The sequence below is a fragment of the Oryzias latipes genome, chromosome 13 (assembly GCF_002234675.1).
Source record: "Oryzias latipes chromosome 13, ASM223467v1".
Lineage (NCBI taxonomy): Eukaryota > Metazoa > Chordata > Actinopteri > Beloniformes > Adrianichthyidae > Oryzias > Oryzias latipes.
Window position 1 is genome coordinate 15,822,898 of NC_019871.2, and position 21,156 is coordinate 15,844,053.

The window sequence follows — 21,156 nt, forward strand, 5'->3', positions numbered from 1 at the left end:
ATTAAAAATAGGAAATGATTTAGTTCTGTTGAAGCAGGGAGGATGTTACACTACTGAATCTAGATTACCACGAAGAGGGGTGTTTTCCAAGCTGGGTGTCAAAACCATGCAAGAATATTGTATTTAAGCCCAAAAAAACGAAAAAGAAAAGAAATATATACATATATACATAGCTTTATCCATCAATGTAGTGCTATCATGTTCCAATCCCCATTTGACATTTAAAATTTGAACCAACGTTTTCTTTTAGGAACCTTAGATGCAATAAATGGAAAGTTGTGAATTATTTTTACACAACTCTGGATTCTGTCATCAGCCACTTCCTGTAGGAACATACATGTGGGTGCTTCAGAGAGATTTGCAGGTGCATGCACCACTACAGTGCAAAAGCACAGTATATTTAACTGCATGTCGACGTAGGAACAAGTCAGAAAAACAAAGACCAACAATGATGTTTCTTATCCCCTTAACCTTTCTCTCTTTAGGGGTCGCACACAGTGAGTAATAAGTCAATTATAAAAGTTTTTTCTAAGTTATATGAGGTAATATTTTACTGTGAAGTTAATCCGATTTGTCGTCTTTGCAGATTGTGCCAGCTGTGACAACACAAAGACTCGTGTTGACTTTGTGGCTGTAGAATTGGGGGGCACTGTCACGCTGAACTGCACCTACAACTGTTCCTCTGGATTTATTCGTAGCTACTGGGAAAAAGAGCCTGATAATTCTAGTGCATGTGGAACAATTTCAAGTACCACCATGTGTACTACTTCCCTCTGCCTATCGAATGTGTCAGCTAATGACTTAAACAAGAACTACACGTGCTATACCGAAGATACAGCCGACCCAAACCTTTCAAAAAAACCAGAGTGTATTTTTTCTCTTCATCGTCCAGGTAAAGCAAAAGTAAAACTTTTTTTTTTCTTTTTACCAAAAATTACAAAAATATTTTTTCCCATATAGTTGAAAAAGCTGTCCCAACCTGGACAGTGGCCATGGAAACTGATGAAAAAAGTGGTAAGTCTTGACAGGTTCATTTGTTAAATTATGTTACTATAAGGTTATTCGATATACATTCCAATAGATTTCTCTGCATATGCAGAAATACTACACGCTCATTTGTCTAAAAAAGAAGAGTATGTAAGTAAAAGCCACTCATTGTATTCGTATCAGTGTCAAGAGAAATGGAAGCTGAAATGAAGACTGCTGGGATTATCATTGTCGCCGTGGGTTTTTCAGCGATGCTTATCTTCAAGGCTGTCAGCTTTTGCATGGATAGATGGATCGGTAAAGCAATTGAAATAAATCACTAATATTTAGCAGAAAAAGTAAGAACAAGCTTTAAAAAAATAACACTTTTTTTCGTTTGTAACATCTATGTTTTAACAGTTACAGGGGATACATGTTCATTTAGATCAAGGTAAGTCGGGTTATACTTTTAGTTTCAATTCATTTTAACTTTAACGTGTCAATTGGTAATCTCTTCATCTTTGACAGTTTCAGCTCCCCAGAACCAACAAACACTGGCAGCATGTCAGGGAAAGGTATAGTGTAAAGTCATAAAATGAACACAGTTTCTAGCTCCCCAATTTAGAGCTGCAATCTAAAAAATGCCTTTTTTCAGGTACACAAACAACACAAGGGGAAAGGGTGACTTTGCGGATTCCTCCACCTGGTGAGATGATTTTTAATTCAGACAAAATGGATGGAAAAGTATACACTAAAGTGCATAAACTGATGATTACTGTGAATGATTTGTTTCTTTGACCCAGATGATGAGAGTGATACTGAGGTTCCATATGCAGACATAACAATAACAGTCCGAGGCGTCAGTACACCAGAGCTCTCACAAGTCAACTGCCTGACAATCGGAGAGGTATAAGCCAGTATTCAGCTGTTCAACAATTTTTGTATTTTATTTCATTCTTCTACTCCTTTTTTGGCTGGGGAATTTTTGTGGTCATGTAAAACTAAACCTAAAAAACAGTTGTGTTTTGCAGCATGCATCAAGCATTCCTATTCAGTCGTATTACCTGCTAGAACTGCATAAATAAAGTTACTTTTTTCAGTACACTAGCATGAAAAATTGGGAGGGATCCACACCCCCAGGTGAATAAAATAAAGATTAGAAGTGGTAAGTCAGCAAATTAGACATAGATTGTGGTTTCAAAGTGTTTCCAGCATCAAATACAATCCTTTATTTTCTTAATATACTTTAAATAGCATTCTGCTTCTATATTTGGAATTTAAAATGGGGCCTGGTATAAATCAAAAATATCTTTCTAGTTTCAGAAAAAGATTGTGATGCTGTATGTTATTGTGTTTGTTTATCAAAAAAAAATGTGTAAACTGATCAGTGATAGCACACCTCTGTACTCCTTTGTGTGCAAGGTTTTTAACCCTTGTGCTATCCTAGGCACTTTAACATTGGGAGTTGGGTCATCTGGACCCACTAGACAGTGCGCTGAACCTTTTTTCTTTAATGATTTGTGAACCTCACTGGTTTCCATGGATTACATGAAATCTTTCCACCTTTATCCACCTTTTTCAAGGTAGGAATAACACGTCAATGTAAGGATGGGGTCATCTAAGATAGCACAAGGATTAAAAGTCCATGGGAATTTTATTTTGAAAAGTGCATTGAAACAAAAATTGAAAAACAAACAAAACAAACTATGAAAAATTAATTAAAAATAATTTGAAAAATAAATTAAAAAAAAAAGAAGAAATCTTTACTTCTTTAGGTCAAGTCTTTAATGTTAATTTTGTTAATAATTTTTTTTACTCACGACACAAGTCCAGGTGTCATAACAGAACCCAGACACAAAGTTTGAAAACTTTTAAGTCACCCTTTGCTTCGGATTAACAACATGGTCCCCTTCCTTTGCCTGTTCTTTGTTTCCAGAGGTGGGGAGACGGCTCGCGGTCCCTTCTGCACGCGTCACGTTCTGCTGACAGGCTGCACGTGCCGCAACCCCGCGAGGTTAGCCGCAAAATGAGCACCACCTCCGAGTATGCGGTCATCACCTACGCTTAACGGATTTGACCTGCCGAAGAGATGCCTCAAAACGTGTCTTTAAAAATATTTTTTCTTGGCTTTTGATCATAAATGTTTAATTTTTTCATGCATGGGATGTAAATTGTGTAAATATTTTCTTTAAATAAAATCGCTTTTCTTGCCACTTGCCCGCGATTTTTGGTCCTTCTCGGTTCACCTACACAATGATGTTGCCTGGAAACAGATGTCAACAAGTGAAAGAGACCTTCGTCAGTAGCCAGTGTTTAACTGTGAAAGTAACCTTTTTAAAAAAATACTTTAAGGTTGAAATGTGGCATATTAGTAGTGTCACAAAACTTTGTCAACCTTAAAAAAGAGATACTTTAAGTGGTTTTCTGTTCTGTTAAGCTAAATATTACCACTAATTTTGCTCTTGGTTGGGTTAGCTTAATTTTGGACTAGCAAAACAAAAAACGTTCAAACTTCTCTTATAGCAAAAACACAGAGATTCAATGTCAGCGCATTTCTTCACCGCTCACCTGCGGGTCCCTCGGGGGCTCGGTGCCGTCATAGAGGGACTGGCCCGGGAAGTCCTCCGGGATCAGCCGGAAAACATCCCAGAATATGCTGCAAACTATTTTAATGGACTTCTCCGACAAAGAGAAGGTAAGTGCAGTACGTGCAGTACCCGGGGGGTCTGGAATTGCTGAGAGTTTGGGGAGGGCTATAAGTATATACATAAATAAATGCGATTTACCATTTTTCACATTTGAGGGACAGTCACCGCATTGCCCCCTGTTTCCCATGCCTATATTCAGGCTTGTTGTACTCTCTTTTTGAATGAAAAAAATACTTTCTATAATATCCTAGTATAATATCATGGTGGCGTAGCACTTTTCCCTCACAGCAAAAAGGCCTCCTAGTTTAAGTCCCGGCTGGGGGACCTGAAACAGAACACCAATGGGGAACCTTTTTGTGTGGAGTTTGCATGTTCTCCCTGTGCATGCGTGGGTTTTCTCTGGGGACTCTGGCTTCCTCCCATCATCCAAAAACGTGGGTTAACTGGTTGCTATAAATTGTCCCTAGCTGTGAATGTGAGTGTGCATGGGTGTGTGATTGTGGTCCAGGGTGTCCCCTGCCTTTGCCCACGAGTGGCCGAGATAGGCTCCGGCAGCTCAGTGACCCTGAAAGGGACAAATTGGGTTTAGAAGATGAATGAATGGTATGGTACTTTTGTTTCTTTCTTTCCTAGAGAGTGGCGTGGACCCTGCTGCGTGGGCGGCCAAACTAGAAGATAGATACCACAACAACCATGACTTCACTGATGTATGGTTTCCATTCTAACTACTATTTCCTGTAAAAGTTTAACTGTAATATAATTTCTTGAAATCACATTTTAAATTAATAAGTAAAAAACAAAAGTATTTTTAACCCTAATATGCTTTAAGCAAGACAGACCAATAACCATTGTTTCTGATTTAAATATCATATTTCTATGTAAAGTTCATAACCACAAGATGACTCCACCCCAGCCCTGCACTTTCTTTTCTCAAACCACATTGTGCAGATGTTATCCATACCAAGAACTTCAATAAATTGAAAGAAAAGGGTTTTTTTCTCTGGTTATTTTCTTTTTACCTTTTCTCTTCCTATAGCTTTATGTAACCTTTGGCACAGATTAAATAATTTCATTACATTCCCTGGTATGAACAGTTTTTATGTCATTGTTGTAATAATTGCTTATGAAAAATAGTAAATCTGGGAAGTTGCTTTGATCCTGTTTTTGCTACTTTTTATCTTTAGTCTAATAACATTTTTTCTTCTGCCTATTGCAGGTGGCTGAAAAGAAAAGTGCACCCGAGATGACTTGTTCTACGTGAGTCTCACTCTGTTTTCAGTGAGAAGGATCAACAGAAGACAGAGAGGGACAGATAGAAGCAAAGGCCAGCCGGGCTGTAATAAAATTACAGCGTTCCTTATCAATAACACTGGTTCTTAGAGGATTCCAATTTTAGATACGGTGATTTATTTATCTGGTCTGAATTAAAGCATCCTAGAAAAAATGTGTCATCAGTCACCAGTAATAAGCTGTACTCACGAAGAAGTTCATTTACTGTAGAAATTAATGGATAAACACCTTTTTTTTAAAGTTGGCATCCAATTTTATGAGGATTAAAATGTTTAAGGATTTTAAAGGATCAGTCCTTGAGTCTTCATGGTTTAAATTAATTTTTTTTAAGTGCTTAGATCAGTGCAGTACGTTTAGACTTGCAATCCCACAAAACTTAGAGGTAGAGGCAGAATTTATTATCATGAGACCAAAAGCTACAGAAGAGCAATCCCAGAATTCCATTCAGTGTGTAGAAGACTGTCTTTTTTATTTTTTTCTTCCACAAGAATTGATTTAATCACTAGCTTGGCTTCCTTCTCATTTTTGCGACCCTCTTTTTTTTTTTTTTACTTCATAGAGATGCATTTGAGAAGCCTCAAATAAAAGAAGAATCAAGTTATCCTACAGAATCCTCAGCTCTTCTGACCAAACCCATCACTGCCTCTGAAAATTCGCTTTTGTCCCAAAGCTCTGAAGAATCTGACGTGCGATCAGATGAATCGAGTGGGACCGACGGAGACCAACACCTAAACCTAAACAGTCCAGATGTTGAAATGGGCAACACGGACTCCAAACCAACGAGTGCATTGTCATTGGCGGGAACTTCAAATGTTGATGTGGAGTTAGTGGATAAAGGAGGTGATGTGCAAAGAAGTCCACTTACACATAATCAATTTTTAGATCTAGAAGCAGAGGAAGTCTTACAACCTGCAGAATCAGTGAAAAATCCCACAAACTCTGGACTAGCTGATGTAGACGATGTAGAACTTCATAAAACTGAGGAATCATTTGAAGGTGACGCACCTGTTTCTGAAGAAGAAAAAAGTGTGAAACTTCAGCTTGAGGTAGCTAATGAAGAGTTGTTCCTTTCTCAAAGCAAAATCTCTCAGGGCAGCCAGGATGAACCAGAACAAGCCCAGAGTGCAGATGATGAGGATGCTGTTGCTTCATGTGGCGAAAACGATGATGGTGGGATTCCAACTGATGCCACATTAGTTTTTGATGACATCCCAAAGGAGGATTCTTTGGCTGAGCTGAGCTCAGATCAGCCCTCAAGTTCAGTTAGAATGGAAGGGTCAGAAGAAAAGACTTCAGCTGAAAACACACAAATGAACTTGTTAGAAGAGCAGCAGAAGGAAGCGTTAACTGAGCCTCCTGTTGGTTTAGTAGACCAAATCAGAAGTGATACAGAAGACCAATCTAAACCTGAAATGGAGGTTGACTCTGAAGGGGAACAAATGGAAAACCGGTCTTTGGCATTTGAAATAATGGAAGAGGATATGGACAAAAATAACTCCAATTTAAATGACAGTGATGATGGTGAGAAGGATAAAGGCGTTAAAAGCATCAGCGCATCAGATCAGCCCACCACCGAGGCAGAAAATGACATTCGAGTGGATAAAGCAGATCATAAAGATGAAGAGGAGATGAGTGAAGGCCAGGATGAGCAGAGTCAAGAGACAGAAAAAGAGGCACATCCTTGCTCAAGAGAAGACGAGGGGACAGACGCGGGGGACGGAGATGAAGGGGAAACATGTATGCAGGGTAAAGGTGAGGTGGGGAACCAAGAAATGAAAGATGGTGAGATGGATGCCGATCCATCACAATTAACCCAGTTAAGTGGATCTATGGCTGGAATGGAGGCAGAGAGCGAAACCTGTGAGGAAAGTGCACGCCTCTCACCACAGGAGAAGGAGGAAAGTCAGAAAGCTCTTGTGGAGACACAGCGAGAGAACACGGTGGGAAAAAAAGAGGTCGCCCAGGATGAAATGACTGATTTAAATCCACAGGAGAAGAGTGTTCCACTGGAATATGAGCAAACCAGCAACCTCTCCCATAATGCAGACATAATAACTGAAAGCCATGAAGGAGAAAGGGCAGATGAACCTGAAAGGGACCCATCAGAACCTATAAGTCAAAAGGTAATCTGAACTCTTTATTTTTTCCACAAATTGTGCCTGACAAATGTACATAGACGTGCTGGCTTTATATTTGCCACCATAAGTTGAGTGTCACAGACTGTGGATAAAAACCTCCTCTTCACTCACAGGGAGGTTAAAGGTGTGATGAAGAGATTACAGTGTGCCCTGCTTTCATCACTCCCTATTGATGTCACTCCCACAAGAGTCACACACAAGAAGAATCAGAGCTTTAAACTTTCTGCCGTTAAACGATCAAAAACGTCTTCAGAAGTGTACCATATTCTATGTGACATTCATCACAGACTTCTGCTTCAAAGCGTGGCAGCAATTTCCATTGAAGTGTGTTGGATGCCATTTGAGGCCTTGTGCTCTGCCACATGGTTATAAAATCTGCAGTGCATCAGCTCTCCTCCCCTCTGAAAGCGGAGCAAAGACAGGAACTTGAGTCAGTAATCTGTAATCATAAAAAGGGAAAACGCCAAACAATTTGTCCTCTGAAGTGGCCCTTTAACATTTTTATGCTGTGACTGTTAGCCCTGTCAGATTCCTCCGGACTCGCTCTAATCACAACAGGGTGGGAGTGTGGGATGGGGGTACTCAGAGTGTTACCATGGTAACCCCCCCACCATCCAGCTCGCTTTTGGTGTCGTCATGGAATTAATAGAAGATGGTGATGCAGATAGTTGCTAGGCACCCTGGTAACAGTTATCTGCCTTTCAGACTAGTTCCTAACTCACTTATTACAAGCAAAACATCCCCCTGTGCGGTTCGGTTTTGTACAAGTTCTATCAGCTAAAACTGCTGCCTCACGGCCACTCGGCTGTGACCTGGCAGCTTTTCCATATGGTGTTGTAAAGTTTACACTTCAAATTTACAGTTTACTATAAAGCCCTATACATATATTTTACCTCAGTCATGTCAGGTGGAGAATCGTCAATGATTGTTCTGCCGTGATCATAAAGCACCTGCATCATTTTCATTCTCAACATCAGTTTTACTACATAATTGATAAGAATATGAACTAAGGCTGATAAAGCCACCTCCAAGCCATTAGACACAACTTTAAAATATATTGTGAATGGTTAGCAAGCTGACATGAGAGCATTATCGTCAGGCATATACCTCTGATAGATGGATGTTTTCTGAATCTCCCTGTCTTGTCTGTGAGGCTGGCAGAGGCGTGTGGGCGGCCATACCAACTGGGATCACAAGGATGGAGAGGGCTGAAAGCTCACTCGGCCTCTAATGAATGTACAACACCTCCCAGTGTAAAATAATCCAAGATGCTTTGACTGTTTGGTTTTTCACACTATTTGGAGAATCCGGAACTCAGCAAATATCGTTTACGACCATCTGGGTTTTACAGTGCAACTCTATATTGGTCATCTTTACTTATTTCTGGAGTTAGTTTCTAAAAGAGAGTATTTTTCTATGCCTTTTACTTTCACAGTTTAGTGTCAAAAAGCTGTGAAACTCCTGTTAAACCTCTTCTTTTTTTTTTTTTTTGCTGTCACCTTACACAGGTAATAACGTGTCTATGTAGCTACACTGCCTTTTCTTTTGTTTAAAGTAAAATGAACTCAGCGGGTCAGAAACCTTAATGAGACAGAAAAGATGAAACACATGCTGCTGTGTTTGTAGGAGGTCTCTCTTTCCCTCCCTCCATCCGTCCCTCTTTCTCTCCTCGCGCTCTTCTCATTCTGCGTGAGCGGCGGTTTCTGAACATACAGGGGGATTGTTAGTGAGAGCCAGCCAGGCATCTGTATTATTTCAGAGACTTATTTTCAAAAGGAAAAATTTAGGCAAGTTCCAGTGGGTCCGCTCACGGGAAGACTAAAGCCACCTCTGAGAAAAGACATGGACTGTCACAATGTGAGTAGATGCTTCCGATCAACTTTTTTTTGTCGTGAAATCTGTTTTCTTTTTTCTGTAACTATAAATACAGTTATTTAGAAAACACAAATAGCTTTTTTATGTGGTAAATGGTGCTTTGGAGGATTGTTGGTCCTCTATCAATGCTATCTGTTGTTTACTTGTGCTTCTAAAAATGTACATTTCTCTTATAACTAAGGCTTGAAAGTATATATATATATATATATATATATATATATATATATATATATATATATATATATTTTAATAAGATTATAGGATATTAGTGTTTGAATGTTGACATCAGTTCTTTGTCAAAGGAGGTCTAAGTCAGATAAAAAGCCAGAAGGTTTGTGTGGCAATGAAGGCGAGTTTTTGTTATTTTTATTTTGGCCGTAAAAATACAGTCCATCTCTGTTACTGTCAGAGCTGGATGCTGGCTGCTCGGTGAGCAGTCAGACTGATAGGCTAATGAAAGCTGGCTGCACAGGTGGGTGGTCACACTCCCACACTGGAGGGGTTTCACTGGAGACATGATGCACTGCCTCAGCAAGATAGTGGGATGACAGTGGGATCATTCTATGGGCTGCCTTTGTATGAAATGTCAGTCTTCCACCACAGGAAAAGCACGGGCTTCAGTTGATCTCTTTTTCTTCCACACAGTTTAAATAGGTGTTTATATAACTTTTCAAAAAGCCTTGGCATTATTTTTTTTGACAGTCTGACAAGCCAGGGTTTTTTTTTTTCCTCCACCCACCCTCGCTTTCCTTTGGGACACTGTACTCGCAGTAGAGAGGAGCTGAGAGTGTTGACTGTAGCGACATTTCTGCTGGGTCATCCTTCTTGGGAAACTTGAAGAACAAGAACTTTTAATCCTTTTTTTGTGAATATTTTTTTTTACATGTTTTTCAGATTTTGGAAAAAGATTTTTGACTTTTTTTTCCTATGTACTAAATACATACATGTGATGGAAATAGTGACAAATGAGAAAAAAATTTTTTTTAGCAATTTATTGCGAAAAAAAGCAAATTTGAAGAGAAGAAGAGACCTGCTGCTTAGAAAACCTCACCCGAAGAGATAAAGCAGTTGGGCGTATACCGTTTCACTTCCAAAACATGGTCTTTCAATTTGTCAAAGCTGAAATATTCTCACTCTCAGTAGTGCTTTTATTGAGAAATCATCATCAGATGATCCCAAAATCTGTTTCTCCTGCTGAGATGAGCTACGACTGGATTGCTGTTTTACCAGGAGGAGTGCAGCCGGCCCCAGGAGGAGGAGGACATCATGGACATCCCCCTGGACGACCCTGAGGCCAACAGGGCAGCGGCCAAGATCCAAGCGGGATTTCGTGGCCACATGACCCGTAAGAAGCTGAAACCAGAAGACAAAACAGAAGGGGAGGAGGTAAGCAGCAGTAAGATGGAGCTCAAAGGCCAAAACCAATAGGTCAAAGGAATCCTCCTATTTTGAGTTACTGACTTACAGAAGCTGTCAATACAGGAAGTTGCAAGATTTGGGTTAGAGGGAGATGTTTTTGAAGACTTAAAGCCTTGATGTTATTATTAAAAAAAATTACAAATATTAGACAAAGTGACAAAGAGATTACCATTTTAAAGATGAAGAAATTCATTCGAATCCTAACACAATTAAGTACATTTATTAAAGCGCCTTTAGGCTTAACTCAAGGGTGATATGCGCAAGACTCAACTGCATGACTCATTTAATTACCCCATACTGTCTTCAACAACTGATGAGTCTTTCAGCCATTTTCTGCTTAAGGGTTTGGATGAATCTACTTTTGGTTTAATGTGAAATCACATATGCCAAAAAAGGTCTTCTTTCTAGGAAAATGTCATTTTGCATCATTAGAGGAAGAAAATCTGACTTTTTTTTTTCAAGAAAAATATTTTCTGCCACTTAGGCTTTGTGTTTTCACATTGGAAACCTACTTCCAGAGCTTTTTAAAAACTATTTGAAATGCTTTCTAAAGAAAAGAAAAAAAAACATTTTCATGTTTTTAATAGCCTTGCAAACCTGTTCTTTGTATGTAAAACATCCAAACTAAAAGTAGGGAGGGAATGTGCGGAAAACACAAATGATCTGCATCAATGGTTTTTCCGTAACCTAGTTGCAGCTGCTTTTTATCCTCAGGTAGGAAATGTATATTTAGCTTCAGGTGTTTCTCACTGCAGTTTATGTTTAAAAGGGCCAAGCAGAATTAATGGACCTGTCAGAATGGAAGCGAGCATCTTTAGCTCCTCTCACTGGGGTAGACCCCTTTTTTTTCTCTTTTTATAACTAGAGTACGCATCTGTCATTATCAGAAATCATAGGGAATTAAATTCACAGTCTGCGCATTCCTTTAAAACTGTGTTAATTTTAGTGACAGCAGCTACATAAATACAAAAATTGGAATCAGGGTTTGATCTATTTTAGTTGGTTCAGTTTCATTTTGTTGACAAGTTTTCTCCTAGTTTTCCTCGGTGTCATAGACTAACCTTGAACGAAGGAGGAACAGTTTTTGTAAACTATGCTGCTCCTGTTTCTGTTTTAAGAGACAGGAAGATCGGGGACAGTAGGGAAGGATGACACATCTGCACCAGAACACTAACGCCCCCCTGTCCTTACCTGGATGAAGAGAAAGAGGAGAGGCGCGGCGGGGAGAGATGGCTGGCATCGGATGGCTCTTAGACACATCTTTTTAACCCCAGGAGGCTTTTTTTTTTCTTTTCTTTTTTTAAGCACAATTTAGCAGTAGAAAATGAACTGTTGAGGGTGTGTTATGTGAATTTTGTGAACTTTAACACTCCTTCTCTGCTTCTTCAGCAGCCTCATCAGTCCGGATGTCTTTGACCCAGAATTTGCAACTCACTGCATGTACTTGTGAAACTTCTGGTAGTGTGCTACTTTACTGTGAATGTGAAGATGAATGTCCTCTAAATGCTAAACAGGGCTTTTTTGATGGATACGTGCATATTGTCTACAGTATAGACACTTTGTGTGCATCACTTTTAGTGATTAGTGGCTTTTGGCTTTTTCTTTTCTTTTGACCTGCTTGTATCTAATAAACCCTGCAATTGCAAAATTATTAAAATTTCCAAAATGAACAAAAATAGTAGTTATCTATGTCCTTTTTGTTTATCACTGTTTCTTTACCCACAATAGGTCTCCTTTCACTTTTAAGAGCATTTTCTATAAATCTGATCTCCCACAGTGAGCATGCATTCTTTCAATATTTTTTTGTCCTCCTTCCAAATCCATTTGTTTCACATCTTGCCAATGGACTTTTTTTCCCCCAACTACTGTGAATACAGCTGTGTATTTGTATTTTAAGAGTTTGCAGGAGCCTTTGTGCTACATAAGTACTTGAACAGTACCTTGTTGAACTTTGGAGTCGTCGTGCTTCAGTGCTAATAAATCCTCCATAAATAGAGTGAAATGTCCTTTTTAAATTTGATGTAAGGGAGTTTTTCCATCCAAACAGAAATCCTAATGTTACTTTAGTTTCATAATTGAATTACTGAGTGTTTTTACACTGTTTATCTGCAAAACAAAAAAAATTGAGTTTAATTGAAGGATGCAGGTTTCCGTAAAACGGACACAATGGTTTCTTACATCAGATATTCCCCTGAATATTTCATACGCAACCAACTGAAAATGCTAGATTCAGTTGCAAAACGCTCTATTACATGAAACCTGCTTTAATTATTATTATTAATTTTTTCAGTGCACAGTTAAAGACTGTGTTTTGCCTTAATCTGGAACCATTTTCAAAGTAATCCCAAACACTTGATCCACCCAGTGGCATGTCTGATTGCTGAAGGTTTTAAAACACCTGCTTCTTTGCAACAGGGCTGTTTAAATAACAAAAAGTGTAACAGAGTTTCATCCTCATTTGGCCAGGCGGTCTTGTTCGCTTTGTGAGAAGCAGGATAGTGCATCTTCAGCCTCCCAGCGCACCCACTCAGCCCACCCACACACATCTGAGCCACACAGCACATGGCACAATCTCAAACTGCACATGTATTCTCTCACAGGAAGAACACGACCCATGCTTCAGCATGCATCTCACTCAAGTTACTCATTCCCACTTGTGCACATACACACATACCACACACACACACACATGCACTCTCTGACGGAGCTGTATCACCAGCTGTAGACACACCAACATCTTGTTAGAAGTGGTTTTGCAAAGCAGGAGCACAGACTTCCTTTTCAGGCTGCCATCTTTTCTCCACCTCTTCTTTATCAACATCCTGCTTAGGTTGGATGTAGACCCATTTCGCCTTTTTTTTTTCTCCTACCCAGTCCCATGAGGGGGTTGGTGGGGCCCACGGCCATGCTCTGCTGTCTCTTTAATGACTGTGGGTGAACAATCAATAAAATGCACACCTCCAAACATAGCACAGCTCCCACCTTTTGCTGTAGATTGAAATACTGACAGTAGGGGATAAAAAGAAACGTTTTCATGGAAATTGTGTTGGAACGTTGATATCAGCATGAAACACATGGTAGCTGAAACACATCATAACATAATATCTTTGCCATTTACAGCATGTTTAGTTGGACCTGCACTATTTTAGGAAAACATCATAGGACAAAACTGCCTCACTTTATCAGTCAAGCAGCTTGTCAGCATGAGGAGATTCTCAGTCTCTGGGGAGATAATTAGAGAAGCATGAGCTAGGACAGACAGCAGGGGGCGCATTTATACTTTTGCCAGTGGTTATTCTGCTGGCTTGGCCTTCATAGGAAGGACTTTTTTTTAAAGTCGGTTTCACCGCTGAGCTATAATGAGAAACTTCAGAACTACTACCTTAAAGCTGCATATACTTCACCTAAAACAGCAGGGTTATGTACATCAGGTTTGTAAAAACATAGAGTGAACTAAGTTAAAAAAAGAAAAAGTGTACATTGTTTGTTTAAAAACGTCATTATAGCTTCTCCGATAAAATATTCACCCAGGTAAACTCTTTAGTTTTTCACTAGAAAAAGTCTGTCTGGCCTGCGACAGACTGCCGACCTGTCCAGGATGTCCCCTGCCTCTGTCCACGAGTGGCTGGGTGGGAAAAGCTCCGGCAGCCTGTGACCCCGAAAGGGACAAAACGGGTTTAGAAGATCAATAAATGAAAGGTCCCTATTGGCTTAAATAGCTTTGGAAGATGAGAGGAATGGGGATGTGCTACTTTTAAAGAGGGCAGAGGTGAAGGGGAAAGGCTAGACTTTGATCGCTTGCTACACTGAAGACGCTGTGCACTGGGAGGACCGATGGCTCCAACAGTCCTTGCAAAGAAGTTTCCTCTGTCTCCAAACGAGATTTGGCAAAGTTGAAAAAGATTTAGGTTCAGATGTATTCTGATGTAACTGGCTCACATGGAAACACAAACTGCAATAAGTGTGTAACACGAGTAGCCTCACTTTTGTTGAGAAAAACTCCGCCTTATTTGTGCTCAATTTAAAAATTCTTATTTTTACTCCTTGAAGATTTTTTTCTCCATATTACAGTTTATGTCAAAACAAGACATCTTTCTTATAGACATTTAGGTTTCTATAAGCTTAATCCTCAACATATCTTCTGCTCCACCTGGAGGACAAGGTAGTCCACTTTGTTGCTTTATTTCTTTGAATGTCCTGCTTTTATTGCTGGGAAGCCATCAAAAAGATTTAGTACAAGGTTTAAGTCAAGAGAGTGGGCATGAGCAAAAGCTTTTATTTGTTCCTTTAAATTAATAGTTGCTTGAGAATTATAACTTTGATGATGTTGGAACAGAGTTTTTGTTGTTTGTTCTGGAATAAAAAAAGACTCTTTTCAAGAAGTCTTGAACTATTCAAGACAAACGGCTGCCTTAAAATAAAATAAAAAACAATCTTTTTCTTTAAGCTACTTCTTAAAGGGCAAAGTTGAGAGGATGTGAGGATCTCATCTACACTACGACTCTGTCTCACACACACACAGTTGGCTGTTGTTGGCTGTGACTGGGGTGCTGTTGGGAGAGTGGGGCTCAGTTCATCCAGGCAGAGGCCAGTGTTGCAGACAGGCAGGCAGCGGAGGGAGTGTTGCACTGCAGAGACGTGCCCAGGGTGGATAAACTATGCTCACTAAGAGGGAGAAAGACTCTGCCCGGGACGCAAAATGAAGGTGGAGAGGAAGCTTTCCTCTACAGGCGACAGTTTTACTGACATTCCTCCTTTGCTGTCACTCTCAGGCCTCTTGTTTCTTCTCCTACTCTTCATTGGTAAGTATCTGTCTAGTCAGCAATAGCATGGACTTCTGGAAGTTTTACAACTTTTTATAACTTGTTAAAATTCTTTTTTTGATTGAACTTGGTGAACGTTTCAGATGTTTCTGCTTTTATTACTCAAGTTGTAAGCTTTCTTCATGGGAAGTACCTTTCACTGAGAGCTGAAATGAGATTGGAGGGGCTATTGAGGCTGTTTAAAGGAGAAGCAAAGGTTAAATGTGACGTCAAAAGAACATTGTGTCAGCCTATGATTGGCTAAATTTGAGGGAAATTGTGATTCAATAAAAGTTCAAAGTTTGATAATGTCTCGTTTGATTTCACATCAAAGAACCTGTTTACCCAACCAGGCCAGATTAGACAGAACCACTGGATCCCGTGTCAATCTCCTGCCTCACCAGTGACAAAGAGTTTCTCTCTCCAACCTCTCTCTCACTCTTTTCAAGGGAGGAAACCAGCCTCAACAATCATGCCCTTTGTCTTATTGCCTTGGCAACCCATGTCAAGCGGACCGAATGGTTACCAAGGCAATGAGGCGATGCCCTGCTAACTGGCTCGCAGCAAAGAATAGTGAACAGTGCACAGTCACTTGCTCACTCCTTTTCTCCCGCTCTCCTCTCTGAGGCTGATCTCTCCATCACTGAGGCTAACAGTGGGATGCCCCCTCAAAGCCAAGCAAATGTTTAGACCTCCATGTGTCCGGCCACAGCTGAGTTATAGGAGCCTCTGCTGTGAACATAATAGCTCTGCTTTGTTTAGTTTCCAAGGCAGGGCCGCCTATAAAGGTACACACGTCGTCCACAACTCACTTGTTTGTGATAACCACGAGGGACCCCGGGTAATAACTGAGGAACACAAATCAGAATTAGTGCAATACAGATTCACAGTAGGTCATGAGGAATTCCTCCAGGGAGAGTTTCTAAGCAACATATTTGTGTTTGAGATGTGAACTGGAAAAACACGGACTGAGTAAAATCGTAGAATAGTAAATACAATGCAGAACTGTCCACTGGAATAGGTAAAAAGTTGCATTTTACACAAAATTTGGAATATAAACAACTTTTTAAGAATTCTTTATGTGAATCTCCAAAGAAAAAAAGTGAAACTAAAGTTAAAAAAAAGTTTATCTTTTAATATATATTGAGCTTTCCTTTCAGATTCCTTGACATTCTTTTTGACCCGAATGGTACTGAAATTGAAAATTAAGAAAAAGCAAAAGGCTGAACTACTGCTTTGCAACTTTACATCACATGAACACAAAAAAAAACAGAAAGAAGGAATGTTAACCCTGTCACCCTAAATTTATTCCCAGTAATTAAAAAAAAAATTGTTTATGCTTTTGCCTTAAAGAAGATGCCACATTAAGATAATTTTGGAACCGAAGGGGGTTGATTCATATTTGCATCAATAGGCAACAATGGGTTAAAAGGAAGTCCTGAAAAATGATCTGAGCAGAAAATCCCTTACTCCATCAAGGTTGATAATAATTTGGATATAATTATTAATTGTGTGCATTCCATTGTTGTTCATTTTTTTGACAACCAGTGAAGTGTGAAGAAAATGAAGCACACAACATTTAGGTCAAATTATGATAAATGTTTCATGTTGTGGTAAAGCATGAGTGTTAAAAATGCAAAAGCAAAAAGAAAAGAGCTACTTTTACTGGAAAATTCTAGTTTAGATTGACTCAGTTTTAGCTAAATTTACAATTTATTTGGGTTTGAGTAAAATTTGTATCAATACAATTATTTGTCAATGCTTTAAAGTTTATATTTGAAAAGAAATCTAGAGATGAATTGAAGAAGATAAATTCTTTAACATACTTCTATGCATCTTTCAATTTCCTCACAGGTTTTGTATGTTTGATTATATTAGTTTTGTTTTTTTTGTGTGCATGATTTCAGAATCTTTCTTGTCAGTTTGTTGTTTTCAGATTCAAATCTTCTCTTTCTACAGGAGGGGTCTCAGGTGTGAACGTGACCAGCCAGACCCAAGTGGTGAGGGGCACGGTGGGCAGGGAGGCCCTCCTGTCAGTGAGTTATTCCAGCGCCAGCTCCGACAAGCCTGTCATCAAGTGGCAGCTCAAGAGGGACAAAGTGAAGCCTGTGACGGTGGTTCAGTCCATCGGAACAGAGATCATAGGGAACCTGAGGCCTGAGTACCGCAATCGCATTGTGTTGTTTGAGAATGGCTCTTTGCTGCTTCACAACCTGCAGCTTTCAGACGAAGGTGCATACGAAGTGGAGATCTCCATCACAGATGACACATTCACAGGGGAGCACTACATTGAGCTAACTGTAGACGGTATGCAAACCTTTTCTCATGTCTTGAATGTCTAAATCAAATGAAAGTAATAGATAGTGGTCATTTACACATTTAAACCCTAAATCCTCTCCCTTTGTCCTCCTCAGTTCCTGTGTCTAAACCTTACATCCAGATGATGGCATCCTCTGTCCTGGAGTACACCGAGCACTTCAACTTGCACTGCTCCCACGACAACGGCACAAAACCCATCTACAGCTGGATGAAGGGAGGCAAGGTGCTGACCAACGACTCGCGCCTGCTGCTTTCGCCCGACCAAAAGGTGCTGACCATCTTGCGCGTCCTGATGTCAGATGACGACGTCTACGCCTGCACGGTGGAGAACTCAATCAGCAGCACCAAGAGCATCCCTGTCAGACTCACAGTCTACAGTAGGTGCATCACTGAGATCCTATTAAATCAATTAGTATGAGAATTTAAAAGGTTTTAATTACTGTAATAAAAAAGTGATTTTTAAACTAAAAAATAATATTTTTGAAAATGATAATATATACCTTTTTTATGTAAAATCAGTATAAAAGTATGAAAGTATGCTCTGTACCAATTTTGACCAATTTCATTTTTTCCCACCAAAAATCAGTAGTTTTGGGGCTTCATTACCTTCGTAAAGTAACATAAAAAATGCAAATACATTGGGTATGAATGCATTGTACATTTCAGTGCTTGGAGAAAAAAAACATCAATTTTCTCTGGCCCGAAGAAGCAATTATAGTCCCATACGGACCAATACACCCCACAAATGCTCGCCTCCTAAAACAATGTTGTTTACAAGAAGTCTGAAGCCCTGCTGTTATTGTATGAGAGTTGGCTCAGAGCCTCTGCTACTGAGCGCCAATGGGGATCCGTGTCAGGCTGGGAGGCAGAGGCGGCCTCATCCAATGGCAGAACAGTTATTCATGAGGAGGGAGAGGGAAACTACAGCAGGTGGAGAGGATGGTTTGCCTAAGTGGACCTCAATAATTCTGACTTCCTTTGTGCTGTACTGTGATGTGATGCATGAACAGACACCTACGGGCTCTCAAGCATGCTCTGACGGCAAGCCTTGAAGTGACTACTCAAATCTCTTAGTTCACTGCTTCCAGCTCATGCCGCCGCATTTCTAAAGTGACAAGCAATGTAAAAATTAAATGAATAAATAAAATAATGTGTTCATGCTCCACTTCCTGGGCCTGTTCTGTCTCTTTAAAGATACAGCTTCATCTCATTTTGAAAGGCGGTATTTTCAAAACATGAGCAAAAAGAAAAAAAATGGGATATTTAAAAATACTATGATAACATGATCAGAAAAATAAAAACTTTATAACAGGTAAAATTGCAGTACAGAGAGTTTAAACATAACTTTTTTTCTCTGTGGTTCAGGAAGAAGCTCGCTATACATCATCCTGTCCACTGGGGGCATTTTCCTTCTAATCACCCTGGTGACTGTGTGTGCCTGTTGGAAACCTTCCAAGTGAGAGCTCCACTTTCATCTCTTCTTCCTTTATTTCACCTTCCCTTTCATTGTCTTTGACATTTCACACAAGAATGTGAGTTGAATTCAAAGTAGCTTCATGTCAGAAGAGGAGAGATGAAGAGTTTTCTAGGTTGAACGTATTTTTTTCTAACTTGTGTTTATGTTTTTCTTTGTTGTAACAGAAAAAAGCACAGACCTGTTCCTCAAAGCGCTCCGGTTTACATGGACCAAAGTGAAAACGGGCATGATGGTAAGCAAAAGTGACCATTTTTTAATGCAACTTTTTGGAAAGTACTCTAAACTTGTCAACACATCTTTTGCAGTTGATGTTGTACCCAAACCAACTACTCTGGGGAGAAGGAGTCCAATGCCCCTGTATGTTCTAAACGAGGATGTGAGTAGTTTCGCAATTATAAAAAGTGTTTTCTGCAAAGAAGAAACACCACCTAATACTTTGTAGATCTGTGTGTGTAAAACTCCAAAAGGTTCCTTTAAAAATGTTTCTGTCAAAGTAAACTGGTATACATCACATCCGTTATGGGTGACAGTAAGGGGTTGGGGTTGCTTTCCCACAACTCAGAAGCGAGATTCTATTGTTGCTATGCAGAAACTATGTCCTAGAAAATTACAGGGTTTTTTTGTATGTGTGTGTGTGTGTGGGGGGGGGGGGCCCTAAAAACAGCATCTTAATAATTAAAAGAGCAGTGGTTTTTAAAGTAGATCAATAGATGATTGGAGTGGGTCTTTAACCGACTGATTTATAGATGAAGTTAGGTGGAGTGGGGTGTAACGTGCGATTATTTTTACAGGAGACGCTGGAGCGTCTGGAAGAAGATTCTGGAACTGCTGTCCTCCAATCAGAAATACTAAGCCCTCCTACCTACGCTCCAGTGCTTCCCCCTGCCTCTAAACGGACTGAGCGGCCGATCTGGTCTGCCCCACGGAGATACCCCCGCAGCCCCTCTCCACTAGCACAACCTCTCCCACACCCACTTCCAGCTCCTCCTTTTTGCCCCATCCGCTCCCCTGTTTGCTCCCCTGCTCACTCCCCAGGCTCATCTCCACGCAGTTTCAGCCCAATAAGAAAAATCCGGCCTCCTGTAGGCATCCCAACCAGTCACCTACCTGTGGAGCCAGAATGTACAGATGAGAATGATCAGACTCCATCACAACACTGATGCCTGCATGTGCAGATGTTAGTTTTCACCTTGTAAAACATATAGTCTGTTACTCTGATGTGAGAATATGTGAAGCAGGAGGGTGAGAGGTTAGTTCACTTTCTGCCAGCTCCCCTTATCCGTCACATCTGTTTCTGTTCTGCACCGTTCTACTGTGTTGGGTTTGATTAAGACCTTTTCAAGGGAAAAAAAAATAAGTCTTTTCAACACAATGTAGTATTTTATGATTATGATATTGCATCAATAGGCAATTTACAGTTGGATATTATGACACACCCCTGTAAATATGTAAGTTTATAGATTTATGGTTAAAAACAATTTGTTTCTGTTAAATAATTAAACCACACTTTATTTTTTACCCCAAAGTAGAGTCACTGTTAAACTCAAAATAATAAAAATGTATGTATCTGGGTATGTATTTTTGTAACAATAAAATCACAGATGTTTATGCTGTGCCTTCATCTCTTTTGATCCTAGTTTAAAATTACCTTTTTTCATTTACCTGTTTTATTTTGGGGATTCTGGACTGCAATACTTCTCTCAACCTATAGGTGTCACCCGAAGCTTTCATAAAGCATTACAGGCCGCTGAGTGGTGTTGAGGTTAACCGACGTCCATAGCCGACTAAGGGTTTTTTATGTGGACGTTTTTTACTTTTTCTTTTTTTCTTTAACAAAATTTATAATATATTAAAACAGCCACCTCACCATGTGTATTTTCACTGAGTGAACTGTAAAATGCACATAGACCAAGTGCAAGGTTTGGGACTCGATCCGGACCCACACTGAAAAAAAAGACCTGTTGGATTGACATAAAAAAATCATGGACAGCGGTTGCGCGCAAAAAAATCATGTTGAACCAATATAATTATTGCTCATAATAAAATCATGTTCTACTGTAATGAATGCTTCTTTGTTTCTGCACCTAATAATTTTACATAAACAAACAAGATTTTATTATGTCATTTACCATAATTTTTTCAAACATTTAAAACACTATTATTTGTTTGAAATTACCTACATAGTTCATTTAATTTATAAATTATTTTAATAAAATTTAAAT

The 21,156-nt window shown here is 39.6% G+C and overlaps 3 protein-coding genes across 6 annotated transcripts; all 3 read left to right on the forward strand.

The window, feature by feature from the left end:
- The first annotated feature begins 163 nt into the window (after positions 1 to 163).
- Positions 164 to 8,817, forward strand: spa17 (sperm autoantigenic protein 17). Of its 3 annotated transcripts, XM_023961728.1 has the most exons (12): positions 164 to 497; positions 587 to 892; positions 961 to 1,014; positions 1,171 to 1,284; positions 1,387 to 1,417; positions 1,495 to 1,541; positions 1,622 to 1,672; positions 1,770 to 1,873; positions 2,903 to 3,661; positions 4,248 to 4,321; positions 4,831 to 4,871; positions 5,464 to 8,817. In XM_023961728.1, exons 9-12 carry the CDS (start codon positions 3,508 to 3,510, stop codon positions 7,034 to 7,036), a joined length of 1,842 nt encoding a protein of 613 aa, XP_023817496.1. In that variant the 5' UTR covers positions 164 to 497; positions 587 to 892; positions 961 to 1,014; positions 1,171 to 1,284; positions 1,387 to 1,417; positions 1,495 to 1,541; positions 1,622 to 1,672; positions 1,770 to 1,873; positions 2,903 to 3,507; the 3' UTR covers positions 7,037 to 8,817. The 3 variants fall into 3 exon arrangements, with proteins under 3 accessions (XP_023817496.1, XP_011480877.1, XP_023817497.1); XM_011482575.3 differs by lacking the exon at positions 5,464 to 8,817 and having other exon boundaries at positions 4,831 to 5,009; XM_023961729.1 differs by lacking the exons at positions 164 to 497; positions 587 to 892; positions 961 to 1,014; ... (4 more) ...; positions 1,770 to 1,873; positions 5,464 to 8,817 and having other exon boundaries at positions 3,206 to 3,661; positions 4,831 to 5,009.
- nrgn (neurogranin) lies at positions 8,711 to 12,014 on the forward strand. Its single transcript, XM_023961730.1, has 3 exons — positions 8,711 to 8,899; positions 10,148 to 10,303; positions 11,455 to 12,014. Exons 1-3 carry the CDS (start codon positions 8,885 to 8,887, stop codon positions 11,476 to 11,478), a joined length of 195 nt encoding a protein of 64 aa, XP_023817498.1. The 5' UTR covers positions 8,711 to 8,884; the 3' UTR covers positions 11,479 to 12,014.
- Positions 12,015 to 14,859: 2,845 nt separating this feature from the next.
- On the forward strand, positions 14,860 to 20,542 carry LOC101165491 (hepatocyte cell adhesion molecule). Of its 2 annotated transcripts, XM_004075417.4 has the most exons (7): positions 14,860 to 15,138; positions 17,098 to 17,445; positions 17,553 to 17,834; positions 18,823 to 18,913; positions 19,099 to 19,166; positions 19,240 to 19,310; positions 19,726 to 20,542. In XM_004075417.4, the coding sequence occupies exons 1-7, from the start codon at positions 15,036 to 15,038 to the stop codon at positions 20,092 to 20,094; spliced, it is 1,332 nt and encodes a 443-aa protein (XP_004075465.1). In that variant the 5' UTR covers positions 14,860 to 15,035; the 3' UTR covers positions 20,095 to 20,542. The 2 variants fall into 2 exon arrangements, with proteins under 2 accessions (XP_004075465.1, XP_020563944.1); XM_020708285.2 differs by lacking the exon at positions 18,823 to 18,913.
- Positions 20,543 to 21,156: the final 614 nt, after the last annotated feature.

Bases quoted from the DNA above. Each gene is read 5' to 3' on its own strand.
- spa17 (XM_023961728.1), top strand. From the start codon at position 3,508: ATGTCAGCGCATTTCTTCACCGCTCACCTGCGGGTCCCTCGGGGGCTC. The intron at 4,322-4,830 runs GTATGGTTTCCA...TGCCTATTGCAG, and splicing joins ACAACCATGACTTCACTGAT to GTGGCTGAAAAGAAAAGTGC. The intron at 4,872-5,463 runs GTGAGTCTCACT...TTTACTTCATAG, and splicing joins CCCGAGATGACTTGTTCTAC to AGATGCATTTGAGAAGCCTC.
- nrgn (XM_023961730.1), top strand. The intron at 10,304-11,454 runs GTAAGCAGCAGT...TTCTGTTTTAAG, and splicing joins ACAAAACAGAAGGGGAGGAG to AGACAGGAAGATCGGGGACA.
- LOC101165491 (XM_004075417.4), top strand. From the start codon at position 15,036: ATGAAGGTGGAGAGGAAGCTTTCCTCTACAGGCGACAGTTTTACTGAC. The intron at 17,835-18,822 runs GTAGGTGCATCA...TCTGTGGTTCAG, and splicing joins TGTCAGACTCACAGTCTACA to GAAGAAGCTCGCTATACATC. The intron at 19,167-19,239 runs GTAAGCAAAAGT...CATCTTTTGCAG, and splicing joins AAGTGAAAACGGGCATGATG to TTGATGTTGTACCCAAACCA.